Here is a 24444-nt window from a genome sequence, read left to right on the forward strand (position 1 = left end):
AGACAGAATTGTGTCGAGGCACAGATCTGGGGAAGGGTACCAAAACATTTCTGCCGGATTGAAGGTCCCCATGGACACAGTGGCCTCCATCATTCTAAAATGTAAAGAAGTTTGGAACCACCAAGAATCTTCCTAGAGCTGGCAGCCCAGCTAAACTGAACAATTGGGGGAGAAGGGCCTTGGTCAGGGAGGTGTTTCTCTGTGGAGATGGGAGAACCTACCAGAAGGACAACTATCTCTGCAGCCCTCCACCAATCAGGCCTTTATGGTAGAGTGGCCAGACGGAAGTCACTGGTGCCAAAAGGAACCTAAAGACTCTCAGACTGTCACGATCGTCATAATAACTGGACCAAAGCGCAGCGTGATCAGGATTCCACATCATTATTTACTATGTGAAACTCAGATCACGCTGCGCTTTGGTCCAGTTATGACGATCGTGACAGAAGATCCCACCAACAACGGACCAAACAGCATGCCCAGGAGGAAAGCCAGGAGTGGAGGACATCCTGGACGTGGGAAGACATTATATGGCCGGAGACAGAAGCCTGCCATGGAAGCAGGCGGAAGCAGCGAGGGAGCAACAACGACGACACCGGGGGTCGCGGCCACGACGGAAGCCCAAGAGGCAGCCTCAAAAAATAAATTGGGGGAGGCACACGGGGTGGTTGGCGGAGCCAGGGGTTGAACCAGAGCCAACTCCCTGTACTCACCGTGGGGAGCGTGTGACCGGTCAGGCACCATGTTCTGCGGTGATACGCACTGTGTCTCCAGTGCGCATTCACAGCCCGGTGCGCTCTGTGACAGTTCCTCGCACTTGTCATGCTAAGGTGGGATCTTCTGTCACGTTCGTCATAATAACTGGACCAAAGTGATCTTGGTTCCACATCTTTTATTACTATGTGAAACTCAAAGCAAAGCAAAACAAAACAATAAACGAACAAACGAAACGTGAAGAAAATGCAGTGCTCACAGGCACTACACAAAAACAAGATCCCACAAAGCACAAATGGGAAATGGCTGCCTAAATATGATCCCCAATCAGAGACAACGATAAACAGCTGCCTCTGATTGGGAACCATACCAGGCCAACATAGAAATATAATACCTAGATGACACACCCTAGTCACACCCCGACCTAGCCAACATAGAGAATAAAAAGCTCTCTATGGTCAGGGCGTGACACAGACCAGGAGAAACAAGATTCTCTGGTCTGATGAAACCAAGATTGAACTCTTTGGCCTGAACGCCAAGCAACACGTCTGGAGGAAACCTGGCACCATCCCTATGGTGAAGCATGGTGGTGGCAGCATCATGCTGTGGGGATGTTTTTCAGTGGCAGGGACTGGGATACTAGTCAGGATCGAGTGAAAGATGAACGGAGCAAAGTACAGAGAGATCCTTGATGAAAACCTGCTTCAGAGCGCTCAGGACCTCAGACTGAGGCGAAGGTTCACCTTCCAACCAGACAACGACCCCAAGGACACAGCCAAGACAACGCAGGAGTGGCTTTGAGTATCTGAATGTCCTTGAGTGGCCCAGCCAGAGCTTGACTTGAACCCAATCAAACAATCTTTGGAGAGACCTGACTGTACAGCGACGCTCCCCATCCAACCTGACAGAGCTTGAGAGAATCTGCAGAGAAGAATGGGAGAAACTCCCCAAATACAGGTGTGCCAAGCATGTAGCGTCATACCCAAGAAGACTCGAGGCTGTAATCGCTGCCAAAGTACTGAGCAAAGGGTCTGAATACTTATGTAAATGTAATATTTTCCGTTTTTTATTTGTAATACATTTGCAAACATTTCTAAAAACCTGCTTTTGCTTTGTCATTATGGGGTAATGTGTGTAGATGATTAATGAGGGGAAAAAAAATATTTAATACATTTTAGAATAAGGCTGTAACATAACAAAATGTGTAAAATGTCAAGGGTTCTGAATACTTCCCGAATGCACTGTACTGGGCCATCTTCACCACCCGCTGAAGGGCCTTGCAGTCATGGATGGAGCATTTCCCGTAACAGGCCGTGATGCAACCGGTGTGTGTGTTCATTTGGGGAGAGGTGAGAGGCACAGGAGGATGTAGAGAGCACAGCTGAGTGAAAACGGTCAAAGGCCAAGATATCACAACCAGGAAACCACAAAAAGCTTTCAAATCAGTAACTGAAAAAGCAGTCATACATAGTTAATTACACCTAATAACAAAAGCTAAAGGAATCAATAGCTATTCTTGTCTTTTGTCCTAAACAGGGAAACATTGATGCACAGCAGTCGTTGTATGTATCATGTTACGACAGAAGCATGTTGTTCATGAATAGCATCAGGCCACATGGAGAAGAACACCCATGGAGAGAAACAGAGGCAGAGCTACTTCACAGAACAGGGAACAGGAAGTGGAAATGAACTATGTCACAGGCTTTGTATCATGAGAGTGAGAGGGAGGGAGGATTAGGGTTGCAAAATGGGAACTTACAATAAATTCCCTGGTTTTCATGAAATCCCAGTTAGAGGATTCTGGAATCAGGAGGGAATAAGTAGGAAATCCAGAATCCTCCAAACAGGATTTCTGGAAAACCAGGGAATTTATTGAAAGTTCATGGGAATTTGTGCAACCCTATGGAGTAAGGCCGGGCGATATGGGCTAAAAATTATATCTCAATATTTTTCCAATTGCTTATATAATTGTGTTTTATGATTATTGCACATTTATAAAACACAGACTAGATAGCTAGTATAACATTATTTGGCTAAAATGCTGATAGCGGTACGTGGTAATGACAAACTGAGCATGAATTTTCCAGAATCAATGTTAGAAGTGTCTGCTCTGTGCGCAATTTGAATAGATGAGACATAAAAATGGTATCGTTAAAGGTTAACTTATCCCCTATTACAATAAAATAATGTCTCAATGTGTCCATATGACCAACTCTGTTGGACCAAACCTCAAATGCAAATAGTGAGTTGAAACCACTTGTCAGAGAGGAAGAAGTGATCTCTCAACTTTGTTGGTGTGAGTGGCAGGGGAGGGGCTTGGTGTGTGTAAACAGAGAGGAAGAGGCGACGCGAGAGGTTTCACTCTCTGCAAAATCTGTCCAAAATAAGCCCAATGCATGTAAATGGGAAGGTGCACACAGCACAGAAGGCGCAAAGGAGACAAGATCAAAAACACAACATGAGAACAAGCGGACTTTAAACACTCATAAAAACGAAAAAGACAAAAAAACTCCATTCTTGAGATACAGGCATTTGGAATATCATGCAAAAACATACATTTGAATGAATAAAATAAATGTTATATATCGCCCGGCCCTACTAGAGAGGCTGAGTAACCATAACAAACAGGTCAAGTTTATAGACAAAGAGCAGTGAGAGGAGTGACCCAGCAGAACAGCCGCAGCGTCCATGTTGCCTCCAGCCTCTTCCTGTCAGTGACTGATTCAGTGAGGTTGTGTCAGTCTGAAGCCCTGACTCAGAGGCTACCCTAGGTCACGCTCAGAATGGCTCACAGCCATGTCAGATCAGGCACACACTGTCAAAACACTTTCTCTCTCATAAACACACAGATGTACACAAACATACAGGTAGGCACACACACACACACACACACACACACACACACACACACACACACACACACACACACACACACACACACACACACACACACACACACACACACACAGGGCAAATGTTGCCCATCACCACAGAGGAAGTGAAAGTGTCCCATAGAATGACTTCCTATAGAGAAGTCAAGTATGTATGTATGTATGCGTGTGTGTGTGTGTATGTATGTATGTGACATGCAACACACAAGACAGCCATAGAGAGAAAGAAACAAGAAAATGGGAGTCACCCTCATCCCTCTCCCTGTTCTCTCTCACCCTCTTCCTCTCTCCCATCATCCCTCAGTCAGTCTATCTGCCATGCTGTGGCTGGGCCCCAGTGTGTAGTAGCTCCTCTCAGCTCGATGTAGCCATTGACTGAAAGCCATCCCTTTGATGAAGTTAATGGCCTGACTGCCGGTTTGCCTCGCCTGCCTCTATAAATAAACATAAAGCCCATCTCATTGACTTTAAGGGAAGCACTCTTGTCTATCTGCGCCACTTCCCTCCCAACTCCCTCCCTCACACCTGTGATGCTTGGTGATGCATAAGCAAATATCAATAATGACAATGACAGGGAAATGAGAAAGCATAGTGCTGCTGCTTAATTGATAGGCTATGAGGCACTAATGTATAAGTCATTATCATTTAATAACAATGTCCTTTCCAGCTCAGTCATGTATGCGCTGATGGGATATTTTGGGGGAAGAATAATGAGGGATGGGGGAACTGCTGGGGGATTGGCAGTTCCAGGAACAAGCTGGATGATGACGATGACATGTTTTGGAGTTGGGGTCATGGATTAACCTAGAAGCAATGTGAAGCCACTGTTTCGGAGTGAATGTTCAGACAGGTGACAGACAGTGACCTGTAGATGACACATCAAGGTGTGCCAAAAGCACAGAGAGGTGTGCCACAAGGGTCAGGTGCACTGATAGTGATTGCCCCTGAAGGAAAGGGAATGAACATGGTGTTGTGCTATAAGTGTCAGAGGATGAGAAACAGTGACCTCTGGGGTCAGCAGAGAACATCGGCAATCATGAACATCACCACAAGTTCCTAAAAAACTAAGCGAAAGAGATAGCGAGAAAGTAAAGGTGAGGAGAGAAAGAGTGTTTAAAACAGTACAGAACTCTCTCAATATCACTATTATCCATCAATTTCATGGCCTAATGACTACACTTTGTCGTGTAATCACAAGTGATTTTGTTGCCAAAGTTATATCAGTGAGGTATTATGTCTAATAGTGTGTTCTCCCTTTGCACTGTCATCTAGAGACCCAGACAGTGACAGAATGGGAATATGAGAGAGAGAGAGAGAGACAGAATGAGAGAGAGAGAGACAGAATGAGAGAGAGAGAGAGAGAGACAGAATGAGAGAGAGAGAGACAGAATGAGAGAGAGAGAGAGAGAGAGAGAGAGAGAGAGAGAGAGAGAGAGAGAGAGAGAGAGAGAGAGAGAGAGAGAGAGAGAGAGAGAGAGAGAGAGAGAGAGAGAGAGAGAGAGAGAGAGAGAAAGGTTCCAGGGAAACAGGAGAGATATGTGAGGTTGTCTGAATTCTCCTCACATCTCCACACAGCCCCATTCAGCAGGCAGCAGTGGCTGGGATTTGGGTTAAGAGGGCCTGGTGGGGAGCAACAGTGAATTCCAATTACCACTCACTCCCCTCCTCCCTCCTCCCCTTGATGTGCTGCTTAACCACTGTTCACAGCAGACAAACACATCACATTGAGAGAGCTACCACTCAGATAATTAATATACACACCAACTGAAGAGTTATGAATAAAACAGCATGGAAGTCCATGTCAGTGGAAACGTAGAGAGTAGAGAGGCTGAGAGTGGAGAACCAATGCTCCTAATTGTGACAACACGCTCCCAGGGGCAGAGTTGGAGTACAGTGTACAAAACAGTTAGAGAGGTGTCATTACTGTAGTGTACAGAAAGGCTATGCTCGCGCACTGTATTTATGAAAGTGGCCTCCTAATCCTACAATACCAGATACCAGTGGAAAGTTGCCCTAAGAAATTGTCCAAGACTCCAGCCACCCTAGTCATAGACTGTTCTCTTTGCTACCGCACGGCAAGTGGTACCGGAGCGCCAAGTGTAGGTCCAAGAGGCTTCTAAACAGCTTCTACCCCCAAGCCATAAGACTCCTGTACATCTAATCAAATGTCTATCCAGACTATTTGCATTGCCCCCCTCCTCCCCTATTTTACACCTCTGCTACTCTCTGTTGTTAACATCTATGCATGGTCACTGTAATAACTCTACCTACATGTACATATTACCTCAACTAACCGGTGCCCCCGCACATTGACTCTGTACCGGTACCCCCCCTGTATTCTTATTGTTATTTTACAGCTGCTCTTTAATTACTTGTTATTTTATTTCTTATCCGTATTTATTTTTTTAACTGCATTGTTGGTTAGGGACTCGTAAGTAAACATTACATTTACATTTAAGTCATTTAGCAGACGCTCTTATCCAGAGCGACTTACAAATTGGTGCATTCACCTTATTTCACTGTTGTATTCGGCGCATGTGACTAATAACATTTGAGTTGATTTGATTGGAAGGTTTAGGTGAGATTGTATAATTAAGCCTCCGAATAAGCATATTGAACTTTGTATGTTTTGGACTTTTTCTGTGTGCTTTGTATAAAAAATACTGTATAATAGAGGATGTCCAAACTCTGAGTCAATAGTGAACTTTAACCTGTAAGTATGACGGGAGATTATGTGTGTGTGCGTGTGGGCATGTTTAACTATACTTATGGGGACCAGAAGTCCCCACAAGTATAGTAAACGAACAAAAAGCTAACCAACTGGGGACATTTTGTTAGTCCCCACTAGGTCAAATGCTATTTCTATGGGGTTTAGTGTTAGGGTTACAATTAGGTTTAGGGTTAAGAGCTAGGGTTAGGGTTAAGAGCTAGGGTTAGGTTTAGAGTTATGGTTAGGTTTTGGGGTTAAGGTTACGGTTAAGGTTAGAGTAAGAGTTAGAGTTAGGGGTTAGGGAAAATAGGATTTTGAATGGGATTGAATTTTGTGTCCCCACAAGTTTAGTTGTACAAGACTGTGTATGTGTGTGTGTGTATGCCAGGAGTGCCCGGTTCACAGCTGGGAAAGAGTCTATCCCCATGAAAAGCAGCATTGTGGAGGGGTCCATCTTCTCAAGAGACTTCAATAAATGCTAATGTGTTTGTGTTGCTGACTCTGTCCATTGTGAGCACCACCACAATCAGTCTCTCTGTTCAGGCCTCAGAGGGTTGAAGACTGCATTTCCAAACAACATCCAAAGGGAAGTACAAATGTGTCTCTCTGTGTCCCACTCATGTAGAGCAGTGGATGGAGAATTCTGACGTTACCAGGGAATCATTTATTAAAGTAGACTACTTTGTTATCAATGCTCTACTGAACCCACCTGCATAAAGCAGCACATTGCAAACAAAGTTGGTGACCTACAACAGTCATCCTGAATATGGTCATGACACAGAGCAGAGGGAGAATTACTGAGGTGCTTTATGGGACGATAGATTCACAGCCATGTTAACTGATGCCATTCCTTTGATCGTATCTAGTCAGCAGCTTAGAACATGGTGAGAGACACAGAGACATAGACAGAGAACGAGAGACACAGAGACAAAGAATGAGAGACACAGAGACAGAGAGCAAGAGACACAGAGACATAGACAGAGAGCGAGAGACACAGAGACATAGACAGAGAGCGAGAGACACAGAGACAGAGACAGAGACACAGAGACAGAGAGCGAAAGACACAGAGACAGAGACAGAGAGCGAGAGACACAGAGCCAGAGAGCGAGAGACACAGAGACAGAGAGCCAGAGAGCGAGAGCCACAGAGACCGAGAGACACAGAGACAGCGAGCGAGAGACACAGAGACAGAGAGGGAGAGACACAGAGACAGAGACAGAGAGCGAGAGACACAGAGACAGAGAGCGAGAGACACAGAGACAGAGAGCGAGAGACACAGAGACAGAGAGCGAGAGACACAGACATAGACAGAGAGCAAGAGACACAGAGACAGAGAGCGAGAGACACAGAGACAGAGACACAGACACAGAGACAGAGAGTGAGAGACACAGAGACAGAGAGCGAGAGACACAGAGACAGAGAGCGAGAGACACAGAGACAGAGAGCGGGAGACACAGAGACAGAGAGCGAGAGACACAGAGACAGAGAGGGAGAGACACAGAGACAGAGAGGGAGAGACACAGAGACAGAGACAGAGAGCGAGAGACACAGAGACAGAGAGCGAGAGACACAGAGACAGAGACAGAGAGCGAGAGACACAGAGACAGAGAGCGAGAGACACAGAGACAGAGAGCGAGAGACAGAGAGCAAGAGACACAGAGACAGAGAGCGAGAGACACGGAGACAGAGAGTGAGAGACACAGAGACAGAGAGCGAGAGACACAGAGAGCGAGAGACAAACTCCTGGCCCATGGGGCTGTGTATGTCTCTGTGTTTTGACTCCAGGGAAATTGGGGCTCCAAGCTGTGTGACTTCTGGCTCTGACTCAGATGGTCTGGCGTGGGGATTTCCGCAGCGAGCCTGTCCAGGGTCGATAGCTACATCCTCCCACTCACTAAGGCCCAGTGGGGGGTAGGGAGAGAGAGAGAGAGAGAGAGAGAGAGAGAGAGAGAGAGAGAGAGAGCGAGAGAGAGAGCGAGAGAGAGAGAGAGAGAGAGGTCTGAATGACTGACTGAGAACCATGCTGTGTTAGACTGTGAGCTCCACTCCACAAACACAGCCTCAGGACAGTGGTGCATGAAAAAAACAGTGAAGGGAGTGATTTTCCAGCAGACCGATTCAAATCTGCCACAGCTCAGCCGTGACTAATGCCCCACTCAGGGCGTCTGCCTGTGACTGCGCCCGAATACCACGGAAATAACTCAATCTATGTTTGTGTGTTTGTTAGAGAGAGAGAGAGAGAGAGAGAGAGAGAGAGAGAGAGAGAGAGAGAGAGAGAGAGAGAGAGAAGCAATGCAGCGCTAAGATCTACTTAGATTTTTGTGTTGTGGCAAATCTTCTTTGAACACTGTTGGTCTAAGGTCTGAACAGCAACAGTATTGGTTCTCTCCATATCCAGCCCTCTGTCCTCATCTCCCTGTCTCTCTGCCTGGCTCTTGACTCCACCGATAAGGGTTTCACTGACATGCTTTATAGGAGCTTAATGTTACAGCTCCCTCACCTAGAGGGGTCAGGGAAAGACGCTGCACAATGCACCGAAAGCTCTGAGAAAAGAATGAATTGGAAACAGATTTTAATGGACACCGAGAGCAGATTAAAAATGATTATGGCAAAGGGGATAAGGGCGCGTCCTATAAAGCTGATGATTATCCATCTTTAGTTCTGCTGACGATTACGGCAAGCATCCGCAAACAGGAAGGCAAAGACAGCACCAATATGTGTGGCTGTATGTTGTTGACTAATGTTCCCAACTGACTAATGAGCACAGTACTGTTGTGTGTTCTATAAAACAATAAAATAGTAAAGTATAGCAAAGTGCATCATTCCTTACTCACAGTACACTAAGACGGATGCCTAGTCAACAGTGGGAACAGGAACACCACTTCAAAATACCCTAAGTTCCTCTAGCGTGATTAATGCAAGGTGGGGTACAATTGAGGAGCTAAAATAAGTGAAGGAGTAAACCGATCTAATCAGAGCAATAGTGTGGTTGAGACACCACAGGAGCAGCAGGAAGGAGAGCTGGAGGGTGGTTACAACTGCCATACCACCGATGGAAAATCACAGCAATTATCAAGATGACAAGTTGCAACATCAGCTCAATTAGGAATCTAACTCACAACCAAACAGTCATTTACTGTACCCTCCAACTGTCATGTATTTCCCCTCTCTCCACTTTCACTCCCCCCCCCTCTCTCTCTCTGTCTCTCCAGGCAGTGACTTATTCTAAGCACCATGTTTCATGGCATGTGAAAAGGACTGCTGTTTGATCCTCACCATTTCTACCTGACCCAGTCTGAAAGTCTGAGTTAAGAGAATTATGAGAGGTACAGTTGGTCTTGTGCTCTTCTGTTGTTTTACAGCCAACCAGGTCATGTCTCTCTCTCTACTTTTAGACCGAGACTGATAATAGACGTTTTTCTTCCTCGGCTCACATTAACGGCCCCTGGGTAGACAGAACAGACAGTCTACTGTTGGGATGGCAGGGCTGTCGCTGCACCCATCAAGCACTGCGTCTGTGCTCCTCTTACACCCTACACTATTCCCACAGAGCAGACGCTATCACATGACCTCACTGGGAGGCTACCTAATCACCATTTCCCTAGGTAACCACAATCAGGTCACTGCATGGGCATGACCTGGCCTTGCTCTTATCTTCCTAGAACAGACTAACTTCCTCACAGGTCTCAGTGGTCACAGCACTGGGGAATGTCTCACCTTCACACCTCAAAATGGTGCCTCCCTCCCAGCCAAAGAGCACACCAAAACAATGCTGCTCAGCATAGCTTCCACTTAAAGCTGGAATCCTTAATGGTGAAGCAGCCACCTCCGTTTGCGATATTACAACAATAAAGACGTTCCTGCAAACTGTTTTTCCAGAAGAGCACAATATGTACTGCAATTTTTATCATGCTGCACAAATCAATAACAACGGTGGTAGGGCAGCCGGGGGCGCTGTTTCCCCCTACTGCGGATTCCATCTTTAAGCATTGAATGTCAAAATGAACTAAATTCAAACAAAGTCCTTTAGCAACATTATTTGGCGTTGATCTGTGACAGCCTGTGGTGGCTGTACCCAAATAATGGAAGCATTTTTGTAGGTTGGTAGTGCCCCTTGACCCATGGAAAACTTCCAAGGTAAGTCAAAAAGCTATTTTGTTTACCTTGTATTTACTAAAATAAAGTATTACAGAAAAAGATTACTGAAGGACGAAAGCTATCCGTTTGCGATTTCAGCACCACAGCTGGGCCAGTCAGTCAGTCAGTCAGTCAGAATGCTGTCTCTGGCTGTGATTACAAAGGCACTGATTACTACCCATTTCTGCAGAGATAAAACATTGGCTCCTTCACGACTCCAATCAGCAACCTCATTTCCTACTCACTCTAAAATGGTGCTTATGCTTGGCCAATTGGAGTAAAATATGGTGCCCCCACATAACATTGTTTCAGGCATTTCTTTGTTGTAACACATTCCACGACTGTATGTTTGTTTTACTCCATGTGTAACTCTGTGTTGTTGTATGTGTCGAACTGCTTTGCTTTATCTTGGCCAGGTCGCAGTTGTAAATGAGAACTTGTTCTCAACTGGTCTACCTGGTTAAATAAAGGTTAAATAAAAAATTCCTCAATCCTATAACACCACCACAATCCCATGATACACCAGGCCTCAAAACGTCACTCACAATAACCTACACAACATCCATCACAACTGCACTGAGCAGTATAGTCACAAACAACAGGTCTGGCTGCCCCATGCCACCGTGGAGGACAGTCTTTCATGATCCATCCATGATCAGGGTGGGTTGGCAGTAAACATAACTAATCCTGTGAGGCAAGCCAGTGGGTGTTTAGCCAGCATGGAAGAACAGAGCAGAACTATAGCTGGACTGACAAAGGAACAGCTCTTGTTAAGACTGACTGGATGGGCAAGGTAGGTTTGGCTTTGTGACATGCCCATGTGGACATGGGTTGGGATCATGCATACTAGCTTAACATACCCACTCCAGGGTTTTTTTACGGGCCGCCTAAGTACAAACAGTCAATATATATATATACACTGAACAAAAATATAAACGCAACATGTAAAGTGTTGGTCCCATGTTTCATGAGCTGAAATAAAAGATCCCAGAAATGTTCCAAACGCACAAAAGCTTATTTCTCTTAAATTCTGTGCACAAATTTGTTAACATCCCTGTTAGTGAGCATTTCTCCTTTGCCAAGATAATCCATCCACCTGACAGGTGTGACATATCAAGAAGGTGATTAAACAGTATGGTTTTTACACAGGTGCACCTTGGGCTAGGGACAATAAAAGGCCACTCTAAAATGTGCAGTTGTGTCACACAATGCCACAGATGTCTGAAGTTTTGAGGGAGCGTGCAATTGGCATGCTGACTGCAGGAATGTCCACCAGAGAGGTTGCCAGAGAATTTAATGTTTAATTCTCTACCATACGCCGCCTCCAACGTCGTTTTAAAGAATTTGGTAGTACGTCTAACCGTCCTCACAACCGCTGACAAAGTGTGGCCACGCCAGCCCAGGACCTGCACATCCGGCTTCTTCACCTGCGGGATCGTCTGAGGCCAGCCACCTGGATAGCTGATTAAACTGAGGAGTATTTCTGTCTGTAATAAAGCCCTTTTGTGGGGAAAAACGAATTCTGATTGGCTCCCAGGCCCATGCATGTCTGCGCCCCTGCCCATTCATGTGAAATACATAGATTAGGGGCTGATGAATATATTTCAATTGTCTGATTTCCTTATATGAACTGTAACTCAGTAAAATCGTTTAAATTGTTGAATGTTGCGTTTATATTTTTGTTCAGTATTTATATAAAATAATAATTTTCGGAATGGTAAAAAAAATTCTGTGTAAAATTCAACAACTAAAACCAGATCTAATGTATGTAAAAAAGATAATGGACCTATATATCTTAAATAAGATCATCTTTGAGAACTAACAATAATCAAAATGAAAAACTAGACAGATGGAATATAAAATTCCTAAAATGTCAGGGCATTGGGCCCCCATTGATTTTTTTAATAATGTTTGAGTCACTCAGATACCATAAGAACACGGCCTAAGCCATGACAAAATGTGTAGAAATGTAAGAAACTAGCTTTAAAATGGTACAAATGTCTCTCCACCCCATGGCAAAATTCTGTCTCTGCAGTGAAGAGAGCCTCTAAAATGTTCAGTCGGAGATCGCGCCATTGACCACGCCCACCACCTAAGCCCGATTTTGATTCCTAAAAAAATGTACACGCCATCTCTACAGCTGGGCAGGGTGCAGCCAGGTCTAAGGGAGGATAGGATATATTTCCACAGAGCCAGTTTAATCCTGGAGTGAAGGGCTGGGACTGGGGGTGAGGGTGGGTTTTGGGTGTAATGCCACCATGGGAGTGGGTCAAGACAGAAATGTCCAGGGTCTCCTAATCCTATTATCAATGGAGCTATCAGCAACGACAGCTGGAGCCAAAACAGTTTTTGTTTGCGTGATGAGGAGCTGGCCCTTCTAAAGAAGAACCATAGTGGTTTTTTTCTCTTTTTAATATACAGCGCAACAGGTGTCTGGGGCTTAGTCGGCCTAAGCGTGGAGGAAGTCTTTGATGCCATTAAAGAAATGTACTGACAGAGGAAATGTTTCCACTCTCCTGCACGATCAATAAAAAGCCATTTGGCAAAAAGCAAAAAAAGGCAGAGAATCGTTGAACATACATAATGACCAGCTGGCTGCAACCAGTTCACAGAGATCTTCTAGAGCATTGATAAGGACAGCAGAAAACCACAAGATATAAAAAATGCATGAGAGGATGGCTGCAATGTAAGTTTATAAGGGTGGTGTGTTATCAATGCACAAGACCCAAATACCCAGGGGGATTCTTGTTTTACACTCAGTGAAGCTGTCTGGGGAGCAGGGAGTAAGCAAATAAACAAACATCAAATCAATACATGAGAGAGAGAAAGAGACGGAGGACGACTAAGTGGGGGGGGGGGGGGGAAGAGAGAGAGAGAGAGAGAGAGAGAGAGAGAGAGAGAGAGAGAGAGAGAGAGAGAGAGAGAGAGAGAGAGAGAGAGAGAGAGAGAGAGAGAGAGAGAGAGAGAGAGAGAGAGACCAATACATCCTAATGGACTAGGCCCTATTATATGCACTGGATAATATGGATATTGTGTGAGAAGGGGAAACTGAGGAAAAGAGAAAGAGTGAGATCAGTCTTATGGACTGAAAGAAAGAGAGAGGTCTTGTAAGGACTGAGTAATGTGCTGTAGCTCTGCTCATTTGTGACCCCCATCCCTTCCAAAAAAAAACATTCTGCCCCCCAGTAAAGCCTTGATGAGGTATTGAGGGGAAATAGAACAATCAAGCCCAATCACTATGCAGAGTATAGGTCTGCTCCAACAGGGACGTCTATCATTGCCATCGTGCCTGCTTGATCTTAATCAGCAATCTCTCACTATCTATGTGTAGCCAATCTACTGCTCCTGGAGATAACATTCTTCTCCATGCTACACTGAACAAAAATATAAACACTACATGTAAAGTGTTAGTCCCATGTTTCATGAGCTGAAATAAAAGATCCCAGAAATGTTCCATACGCACAAAAAGCTTATTTCTCTCAAATTTTGTGTACTACTTTGTTAACGTCCCTGTTAGTGAGCATTTCTCCTTTGCCAAGGTAATCCATCCATCTGACAGGTTCGACATATCAAGAATCTGATTAAACAGCATGATCATTACAAATGTGCAGTTTTGTCACACAACACAATACCACAGATGTCTCCAGTTTTGAGGGAGCATGCAATTGGCATGTCGACTGCAGGAATGTCCACCAGAGCTGTTGCCAGAGAATTTTATGTTCATTTCTCTACCATATGCCGCCTCCAACATTGTTTTAGATAATTTGGCAGTACGTTCAACCGGCCTCACAACCGTAGACCACGTGTAACCGCGCCCGCCCAGGACCTCAACATCCGGCTTCTTCACCTGCGGGATCGTCTGAGACCAGCCACCAGGACAGCTGATGAAACTGTGGGTTTGCACAACCGAAGAATTTCTGCACAAACTGTCAGAAGCCATCTCAGGGAAGCTCATCTGCGTGCTTGTCGTCCTCACCAGGGTCTTGACCTGATTGCAGTTCAGCGTCGTAACGTGGGCAAATTGTCATCTTTTTATGGCCACTGGCACGCTGGAAAAGTGTGCTCTTCACAGATGAATCCCGGTTTCAACTGTACCGGGCAGAGGGCAGACATGACGTTGTGTGGGCGAGCGGTTTGCTGATTTCAACGTTGTGAACAGAGTTCCCCATGGTGGCAGTGGGGTTATGGTATGGGCAGGCATAAGCTATGGACAATGAACACAATTGCATTTTATCTATGGCAATTTGAATGCACAGACACACCGTGACGAGATCCTTAGGCTCATTGTTGTGCCATTCATCTGCCGCAATCACCTCATGTCGCAAGGATCTGTACACAGCTTAAAATGTCACAGTTCTTCTATGGCCTGCATACTCACCAGACATGTCACCCATTGAGCATGTTTGAGATGCTCTGGATCGAAATGTACAACAGTGTTTTCCAGTTCCCGCCAATATCCAGCAACTTCCCCCAGCCATTGAAGAGGAGTGGGACAACATTCCACAGGCCACAATCAACAGCCTGATCAACTCTATGCCAATGAAATGTGTCGGGCTGCATGGGGCAAATGGTGGTCACACCACATACTGACTAGTTTCTGGTCCACGCCCCTACTTTTTTAAAGGTATCTGTGACCAACAGATGCATATCTGTATTGCCAGTCATGTGAAATCCATAGATTAGGGCCTAATACATTTTTTTTCAATTGACTAATTTCCTTGTATGAACTGTAACTCAGTAAAATCTTTGAAATTGTTGAATATTGCATTAATATTTTTGACCAGTGTAAAAACAGAAATTGGGGATTGTTTGCAGGATAAATTAAACCCCATTGAAATGCTTGTGTGCTGGGTGTTTTTCAATAAGCTGAAAGGGTAGTAAAGATCCCTAAAATATATGAATGTCCTGCAAGGCCTATTATTATTTCCACAAAGTCAATGCATGTATCTTTTCCATCCAAATCTCTCTCATTGCAAAACGAGCAAAACATAACTGAAAAAGAAGAGAAGAACCTAGTCCTAGAGGTAGAACAAGAGAATACAAAACATGAACAACAAACATTTAGGCTCTGTTACCCTCCTCTGATGTGTGTTGCCCACAGTCACAGTGCTAGCTTTCCAGGAATCGGGAAACCTTCTCTTTCATGGAAACACTAACTAGGCCTACTTACGTCAGTCAAGAGGCCACCCCCAATTTCATAGTAATAAGCATTATTATGTACAGGCCTTTTTATTGAGTACATTTAAAACAAATGATTGACCTCAAGTTTCGGGGGGGAAATCCCTGGGGGAAGAAATCTGACAGTGGCACCACTGGAAGGAACTTACTGTAGCCTACATGTGTCCTTGATACCGGATGCTTACCTGACACTGACACCTAGTGATATAGGCTTAGGCTACTTGCTGACCCAGTGTTCAGTAGGTCATACTTTACATGATGTTACACCGGCCCGCCCTGGGCATAAGCGACATAAGTGGTCGCTTAGGGCCTCCAGCCGATAGGGGGCCGCGACCAAAAACATTTTTTTTTTTAAGAACTCAGTCGGGGTCTCAACTTATTGTTGAGAGTTAGAATAGTAGAATTCCCCTGGTGCAATTTAGAAATGTTGTTGTGCATCAGCAGTTTTTCTCTCACTCAATTAGCCCATGTCTAGCCAGCTATCTAAACTTGTATTAATCATGGTCAAATTATAGACCAGGCACAAAGGGCACTCTCACTCAGATGTCATATCAACATGGTATAAGTCATGGAAAATGTGCAGAATTGCAGGATATATGTCCTTCCACCCTATGGCAAAAAAAAATAGAATTTCAAGAAATTAGCTGCAAAACTGCACATTTTTCTCTCCGCCCCAAGGCAAATTAGTAGAATTGCATGAAATTTGTTAGAAAATTGCCAAATGTTCTCTCCTCTTCATGGCAAAATGTAAAGAGGCTTTAAAACTGCAACATTTTCTCTGCACCCCATGGCAACATTTCTGAAATTGCAGGAAAATATCTCTAAAACTTTTTTCTTTCCACTGTCAAAAGGGGGGCCACTAAAATGTTTTTTTTCCGTGAAGTGGGGCCCCCAACAACATTTTGCTTAAGGCCCTCAAAAGGCACAAATGCCTTGTAGTATCAGATGAGGTCAAATATATTGGCACCCTTGCACTTTACAACGAAGTGCAATGGAGCAGAATGTTCAGTTTTTTCTTCTCAAAACTGGTTGAACAGCTATTTTTACCCTGTAGGCACCTGCAACTTACCAAAGGTTAAATAAATTACACAGTAAATGAGAATCACTGCCTCCAACCAAATTAATTAGAATTCTGAATGATTTAATTCAGGATTTTTTTTTTTACTTTGTTTTTTTTTCTTGGTTCTGTGCAGTTCTAAGTCAAACAAATACACAAGATTTAACAAAGTTTTTTCTATTTCAAACTTATTTTAGAAGAAAAAAGGCTGCATCTACACAGGTAGCCCAATTCTGATCTTTTGGTCATTAATTAGTAGTTTGACCAATCAGATCAGGTCTGAAAAAGAGTTGATATGAAAAGATCTGATGTGGTTGGTCAAAAGAACAATTAGTGGAAAAAATATCAGAATTGGGCTGCCTGTGTAAACATGTATATATGACCACATCTGTACACTGAAAGTCGATTACATATAATACACTAACTTAAAATAGAATGTGTAGTTTTATTTATCTTATTATTTGAACTTTGTACTGGACCACTGACTTTGGTCTGACCCAAACTCAGTGGGTTACCTGCAAGGCTGCAGCAGACAGATATGAATGTGTTGGGTTCTGGCTTAAGTTCAACCTGGCCTTTAATTTGTAACAATTCCCTCCTATGCAGTTTCCTGAACTGAGATGACACCTGTGTAAGCAACATATGGTAACATGACCTGTTTAATTAGGTCCTTGACTCTGACACCCTCCACTGTAACTCACCTGAGTGGAACAACTATATACCACAAGAAATAGCCCTCATGCTCCATACAGGTAATTTCTCTTCCATGTGGTGGGTGAGGTATAACAAGTAAATATATGTGTGTACAGTATTTGTTGGTCTACACATAATCAATACGTCATTACTTTTGTCTGACATATTTGTGCGGGTGTAGACTGCTTTGGTAACACACACAATAAGCACCTGCCATTATTATGCCCTGTTAGACCATTGCAAACATGGGGGACAGAAAACACAGACCTAAAGTTTCAAGGTGATGGTGTGGACTAAAGGCTCAGTAGGTTATAGTGGGCTACTTACTACCTGTCTAAAACCACCATAGTACTTTGGCCCGATGTACTAGTAGGGTACCTGTCCACCATCAGTCCCTGTCGTGCAAAGACGTCACCACGAACCCAATTAGAAGAAATAGCCTACAAATATGACCTGCACGCATCTCTTCGAATAGGACAAACACAGGCTAACGTAATATGTTAAATCAAGGAAAAGCCCTGTCCAATGCTAACTTGGAAAACTTACTTGCATCGAGTCGTTGTTAGCCATCTGGTGTCTTGTGTATCACACAGGCTACCACAGCGGTGGGATGACAAAGTCTTCTTCAATGTAGCCGATGAATTTTTATTATAAAATCATTTTAGTGATCTACGACACCATCAAATCAGTTCCTGTCCGTTTGGAGTTATTTGCAGTCAAAGAGCAGGCCAACATTGGCGAATATCCTCAGCACTTTAAAACGACAGTGAACTGTACGGAGAGTTAACGGGCGTCTGTCTTTGCCCAGGTGAGCGAGAGCATCGACAAAATAAACATTGTAGGCCTATCATTCTCTTCTTTAGTCCATGTTCCAAATAAGCAAGAAGTTACGTATCGCCGTGTCCACCTTTCAACTATGTTGTGTGGTTTGAAAGCTGACGTTGACTGGTTCATCTGGCATTCTACCCCATGTAATTGGAGAACATGACAACTACATAAATAATACTAAATGGACATCATTCCAATTGTTCACTCACTCTCGAAAATCTACATTATTATTAGGCTATTATTTCCATGCATTGCATCGTCAAGCCTATAATCGGTTTATGAACAAAAACCGTTATGTCTACATAACATAGCCTCCCGCTTACGTAGCCTACCGCTCACCTTATCCTTTCCAATTTAAATCCAGGCGAAATATCTATAAACCACAAAAAAAGACCTGACATTTTCTTACTGTGAGAAAATTAATGCTATCCTACGCCACTCCTCCCTTGCTGAGAGCTCTTTTGTGCGTGCTGGTAGTCAATCAACAGTATAAAAACGGTCTGACGCTCGTTGCTCGAGGGGGCAACTAACCAGTGAGGGTAGCTGAGCGCAAGTGAGGGGCGCGCGTCTTATTGGTCATGTGATCACTACAATTGCAATAAACCTGTTGACGATAAATCACAATTTCGCGCCTTTAGTAATTTCATAGAGCGAGCCCTCCTTCGCCACTTGGCAAATCTAAAAACGACTTATTGGTGATATCGCGTTATTCATATGGGCCGAGTCTGCCTACCTTACCATTGTTCATTTGTTGTAGTGGAACTAAACGGATTGAGAAATACTTAATGGTATGGACTTAATATTGTACAGGGTAGGCTTAGGCTAAGCGACTCTTTGTCCGACTATGGCCATCACTGAATGAGACTAGCGAAGCCTAGTGGTTAGCTGGCCAAACTGTAGCTCAAACTGTACATGACATTTCGTCTCGGAAAGGTTGCAACCTGGAATCAGGGGTAGACGTAACATAGTAAACGAAAATCGGTGAATCTCAAATTGGTATGATATGTTACATTATGTGTTCATGTGTGGGTGTCCGTCATCCATTTCGTATGATATGTTACGAATTTGAAATATGTATGATATGTTACAAATTTCAATTTGTTGTCACTAAAGTTAGCTAGGTGGCATATGCTAACATTAGCTAGGCTATGGGTTAAGGTTAGGAGTTAGGTTAAAGGGAAAAGTAGTTGCAAAGTAGTAAGTAGTTGCAAAGTTGCTAAAATGCTACAGTTGTCTGTGATGAGATTTGAATACGCAACCTTTGGTTTGCTAGACATTTGCATTATACACCCACCGATCCACCTTCCTTTTATTGTTGCCTTTAGTAACCTTCGTTCTTATGTAACCATACCAAATATAACATATAATACTTTTAGCCTAGTGGTTAGAGTGTTGGGCCAGTTACCAAAAGGTTGCTGGATCGAATCCCTGAGCCGACAATGGCAAAATCTGTTGTTCTGCCCGAGTAAGGCAGTTCCCCGGGCTGTTCCCCGGGTGCTGAAGACGTGGATGTCGATTAAGGCAGCCCCCCCGCACCTCTCTGATTCAGAGATTGGGTTAAATACGGAAGACACATTTCAGTTGAAGGCATTCAGGTGTACAACTGACTAGGTATCCCCCTTTCCCTAATTTAAGTGTTGCTTTACTATGTTACTTCTAGTATGAGGAAACCTGAGCATTGGTACATTGTGAGAGGCAACCGATCACATAAAGCCTACTTCAGTGGAGGAAACCCCTCTGTCTAGACAAGAGGGACTACATGGCATCAGTCTTTCACAGTAGGTTATGCTGTCAGCATTTCAATGTGTTTGTTGCCATTGCCAACCTGGTTACAAAATAGCAAAAAATAGAAAGAAGAGCTAGTTGAAAGTAATTTTATTTCTAAATGGTTATATTAACGTACTTAACAATGATACATGCATCAGACACAAGCCTTAACATGATCTTAAAATAGTAAATGACTATACAGGAGGCCTATCACAGTCTACAAACACTACTCAAATATAAACCACCTTAATAGCAAAAGTTTAATAATCAAATCCTTATAGCAAAATTGATCAAGAGTCAATGACTAAGCTTGAAAATAATATTAGATTTTCCAAACTCTGATTAGGCCTATAATGTACTTAATAGTATGCCTCTGGTGATTATTTGAACTATAAATGTTTGATGATGGACAGTCATGTCTATACAGATGTAGGATCTTAATTTGAGAAAATAATTATGCGGCAACATGAAATGTCAATTTAATTATAATTCACATTTCACATCATAAGGGAAAATCTAATCTGACATTTCAGTGGAAATTACAAACTTCAGAAGTCTTTATAAACCTCAAATACACTACATGTTTTAAATGTCCTGCATAGCAGGAAAGTTCTCCTGCAACAGGGTGATTAAATTAAGACCCTACACCTGTAGCCACTGTCTGGACTAGATTATTGCATATCATTACATGTTGTACTAGGAATACAGTACTACAGCTACTTGATTTCTTTTCTAAAATGTATTGGTGCATTAAATGCATTGTATCCATAGCATTCATCTTCACATAGTATAATTTGGGATGTATTTATGAACTGTTGTCCAACATCAAAAACACACTCACCACCCACATCTAACCACACGCATAGTTTGATTGAGTCAGGATTGCATCATGGGGTTCACCCTGTCCCTGACACAGCTGTTTACACAACATTAGCGAGCCTATTCAATCCAACCCACGGGTTGTTTGAGTTTGTTTTGGGTGGGGGAAAATAGTTTTTTGAAAAAGTCTAAAACCAAATCAAAACTGTGTAGAAATGATAATGGATGTACATGTATAGGCTCTTCACTCTGTCCAGCTTGATAACAGTAATTTAAACGAAAGCTAGACAGCGAAAAATTCTAACATTTATGGACCCTGGACTATTTTTTGCAAGAAAATAATACATGTTTAATGCGTCCCTCTGGACTCGGTGAAGACTGAATGCGGCCCACGGGCAAAATGAGTTGGACACCCCTGGTTTAAAGAACTGAATGTATTACATAAATATCCTTTTCACAAATGCTGCATTCAAACTGCAATAAGTTGCCATACACAGCATCACATAGATTTACAATATCACCATGTGGATACATACAGATATACTTTAAAAAATATTAGCCTACCTGTCAAAATAGTTTCATAGATGTGCTTGCACAATACTAACATTTTATATCCTACTGTACTGATAATGGATAAAAGACAGACTACTGTAAACAAATACTGTAACCCATGTAATCTAACTCAACCGTTAGGTGGCAGTGTTCATCTACCTCTATTTACATACAGAACTAAAAGAGGACATACAGTATAATAGCCTTTAATAATTAATGCGATTTTTTTGTGGATACTACATATACCTGTATAGATGCTAAAATTAGAACGAATTTGCATAAATAAACTACAATTCTAATTAAGTCTAAACTAAATTATGTGCAACTGATGTCTAATATTGCACAATTCACCATACATTTCTGATTGCACATAACAGTAGAATTATATAGAAATTGCTTTAAATTCTACAACCCGACTGAAACCCTACCCAGCCATTGTGCAGCCTTCCCAAATAGGATGTACATACATGACATACTATAGTAGACCTGACACCAAAGTAGTACAAGCAGGAATCAAAACTTCTGACTATTCAGAACTCCAAAACAGAGACCGGTGGCTCACAGTTTAAATCAATTTGATGATAGATCAACTGTTGACATGGAGATAGATGAAGGATATTCATTTGACAAATGTAGCCTACATGTATTCCATTTTGAGGCTTTAGGAACCTAGTTTCCCCCTCTGTTAAGCCATTATGGCATTGGTCATACACAGCACTTCTTTAGTACCATGTTAAAGTCCTTCCAACACTTCTTATCCAGTTTCCCATCTCACAACATTGCCTCATCACTACCGCAGATAACTCCCTCTCCTGGGGCGTATTTAATAAAGGGCAATGTATGTTGATGTAATTCTCTGAACAGTTAGTTACATTTTTATCAGTGCTCCGAGTGTTGTGCTCTCTCTGTGTGGTAGTGTCGCTGTCTCAGACTTCTGTTTCTCTCCTATAATGACATCATTTGTAACCTCGGAAACCCATTGAATAAAGGCCGACCCAAGAAATGAGGTTATAGCTTTGGAATGCAGGGTGTGACCCCCCCCCCCCCCCCCTGCTTCCACCAATCCCCTCACCACCACTGTGTGAAAGGCAGAGCAGAACAAGGACATCCTACTCTCACCCTCCCTCTTTTCCTGTGTGATTGACAGCCCAATTATTTTGAGACATTGCGCTCTCCTTAAAAGGGTGTTCTTCTACAGACAAAGGATTGTGTCAATTCAAAGCAGTCCATTTGGTCCAGACCGCAGCTAGCAACAGTATTTTCTCCACAAACAAAACAGATTCTCTGAGGATTTGAAACTGATGATAATTTAACACAACCAAGTTTAATCTAGTCCCACTTACCTGTAACATTTAAATTAATCAACAAGTGCACTGTCATAACTATCACACACATAACTATGTGTCATTCTTAATTCTCCATGGATGAGTAATAATATATACCATTCTCTGAAGATTAGTTTGACAATACAGTGAATGTGGATTTCTATGTAGATATCAAGTTAGAATGTATAGCATGCTCTTTATGTGAGGTTGTGTGGTTTAAATCAGTGTACCTTGCTGTTATGTTGGTCCATGTCATGAATTTGTAGTGTGGAGATGCAGTGCCAACTTGTGTCATGTGAATACAGTATGCAGTGCATAGATATGACAGTGATGAGTGGTGTGTCCTCCTCTCCTGGCTTTCAGTGCTGTGTCTCCAGCTCCACCACGGTCCAGTCTCCCTGGGGGGAGCTGCCCTGGCTGTCTGGGGAGTAGCTGCTAACAGAGGTGACAGTGGCAGAGGGGGAACTGAGCGGGGACAGCAGGTTGGGCCACATGCTGCTCTCCAGGGGGCTCAGAGTGCCCCCGCTCCCCACAGGCAGCAGGAGCAGAGGGGGGCAACCCCTGTCCCCGGACAGCAGCAGGGTTTGGTTAATGAGCTGCTGAACAATGTCCACCTTCTTGCTCCAGTCCAGGTCCGTTGGAGGAATGGGACGCGGCCCCTGCTGGCGTGACTCTGACCAGGTCTGTTTGGATGTCCACTTCTCCTGCTGCATCCTTGTTTCCCTCTCTCTGTTCTGCTCCCTTTCTTCACCCTCGTCCTCCTCTTCGCTGGTTTCCATGGCCTCATAGATGGTGCAGAGCCCGGAGGATGGGGAGAGCATGACTGCAGACGGACTCCTCAACTGCTGCTGTTTCTGTTGCTGTCTGAGCTGTTGTTTGAGCTGTTGCTCCAGCTCTAGCTGCCACTGCAGCACCTGGCGGCGGTGTCTGTGCTCCTGCTGCTGCTGCTGGAGTTGGAGCTGGAGGAGCTCCCGACGCTGCCTCTCCAGCTGCATCTGCTGCTCCTGCCTCAGACACTCCTCCTCCAGCCACCGCCTCTTCTGCCTCTCCTGCTCTCTCAGGTGCTTCTGGTGCTGCTCCAGCCTGCGCAGCTGACCGTTGGCTACAGCTGCAGACTGGAGGGACCTGGAGGTGGTGTCGGTGGGTCTCCTGTTGCACTGCTGCTCTGCGAGGTAGTGGGCATTCACTACAAGATGAGGAAGCTGTATGTGGTCCTCTTCCTGTAGGCCCATGGTTGGCTCATCCTGTTTTTCCTCCTCCCGTAGGCCCACGGGTGGCTCACTCTGCTTCTGTTGTGACTGGTGGGACTCTTCGGTCTCTGCTTCGTCACTCTTGGGCCCTCCTGCTAGACAGTCAAGATAACTTGGGATGTGCGTTAGAGACGCATGCACCAAAAAGGAGGGGTAAGACAGCATCCAGGGCCAGAGGATTCAAGGAGAAGAATCAAAAGGAGTGGAGGGAAGACTTAAAGCAAAATGAGGGGGAAGTGCTGAGGGATTGACGTCTTTACACAAAGGAATAAAGCAAATACAAACAGAAACCTGTCTCGATCAGTTGAAAAAGGACAAATAAATGAAGTTTGACCAGTTTACTATTCTGTTATATATTGGCTCATCTAAGTATTATAACAAACCTAACAGTCGTTGTACTCTGTTATTTTTGGGTATACATTTGTGATGTGGGAGGACATACCAAATTCTTACTGATCAAACCGTCACATCGAATCTTTGTGGTCTGGCTTCAAATGTCCCCGAGGGTAATAGTGACTGAGTAGTG

At 43.8% G+C, this 24444-nt stretch overlaps 1 protein-coding gene across 1 annotated transcript in view; it reads right to left on the reverse strand.

The window, feature by feature from the left end:
• The window catches only part of LOC129833348 (serine/threonine-protein kinase N1-like), a 45754-nt gene extending 26991 nt beyond the window's left edge, over positions 1 to 18763 (reverse strand). Inside the window, exon 1 of the mRNA XM_055897879.1 lies at positions 17924 to 18763. Within this exon, the coding sequence (XP_055753854.1) occupies positions 17924 to 17947 (24 nt within the window). The 5' untranslated portion in view covers positions 17948 to 18763. The remainder of the gene's footprint in view (positions 1 to 17923) is intronic.
• Between the last annotated feature and the right edge of the window lie 5681 nt (positions 18764 to 24444).

The sequence above is a fragment of the Salvelinus fontinalis genome, chromosome 34, assembly GCF_029448725.1.
Source record: "Salvelinus fontinalis isolate EN_2023a chromosome 34, ASM2944872v1, whole genome shotgun sequence".
Taxonomy (NCBI): domain Eukaryota; kingdom Metazoa; phylum Chordata; class Actinopteri; order Salmoniformes; family Salmonidae; genus Salvelinus; species Salvelinus fontinalis.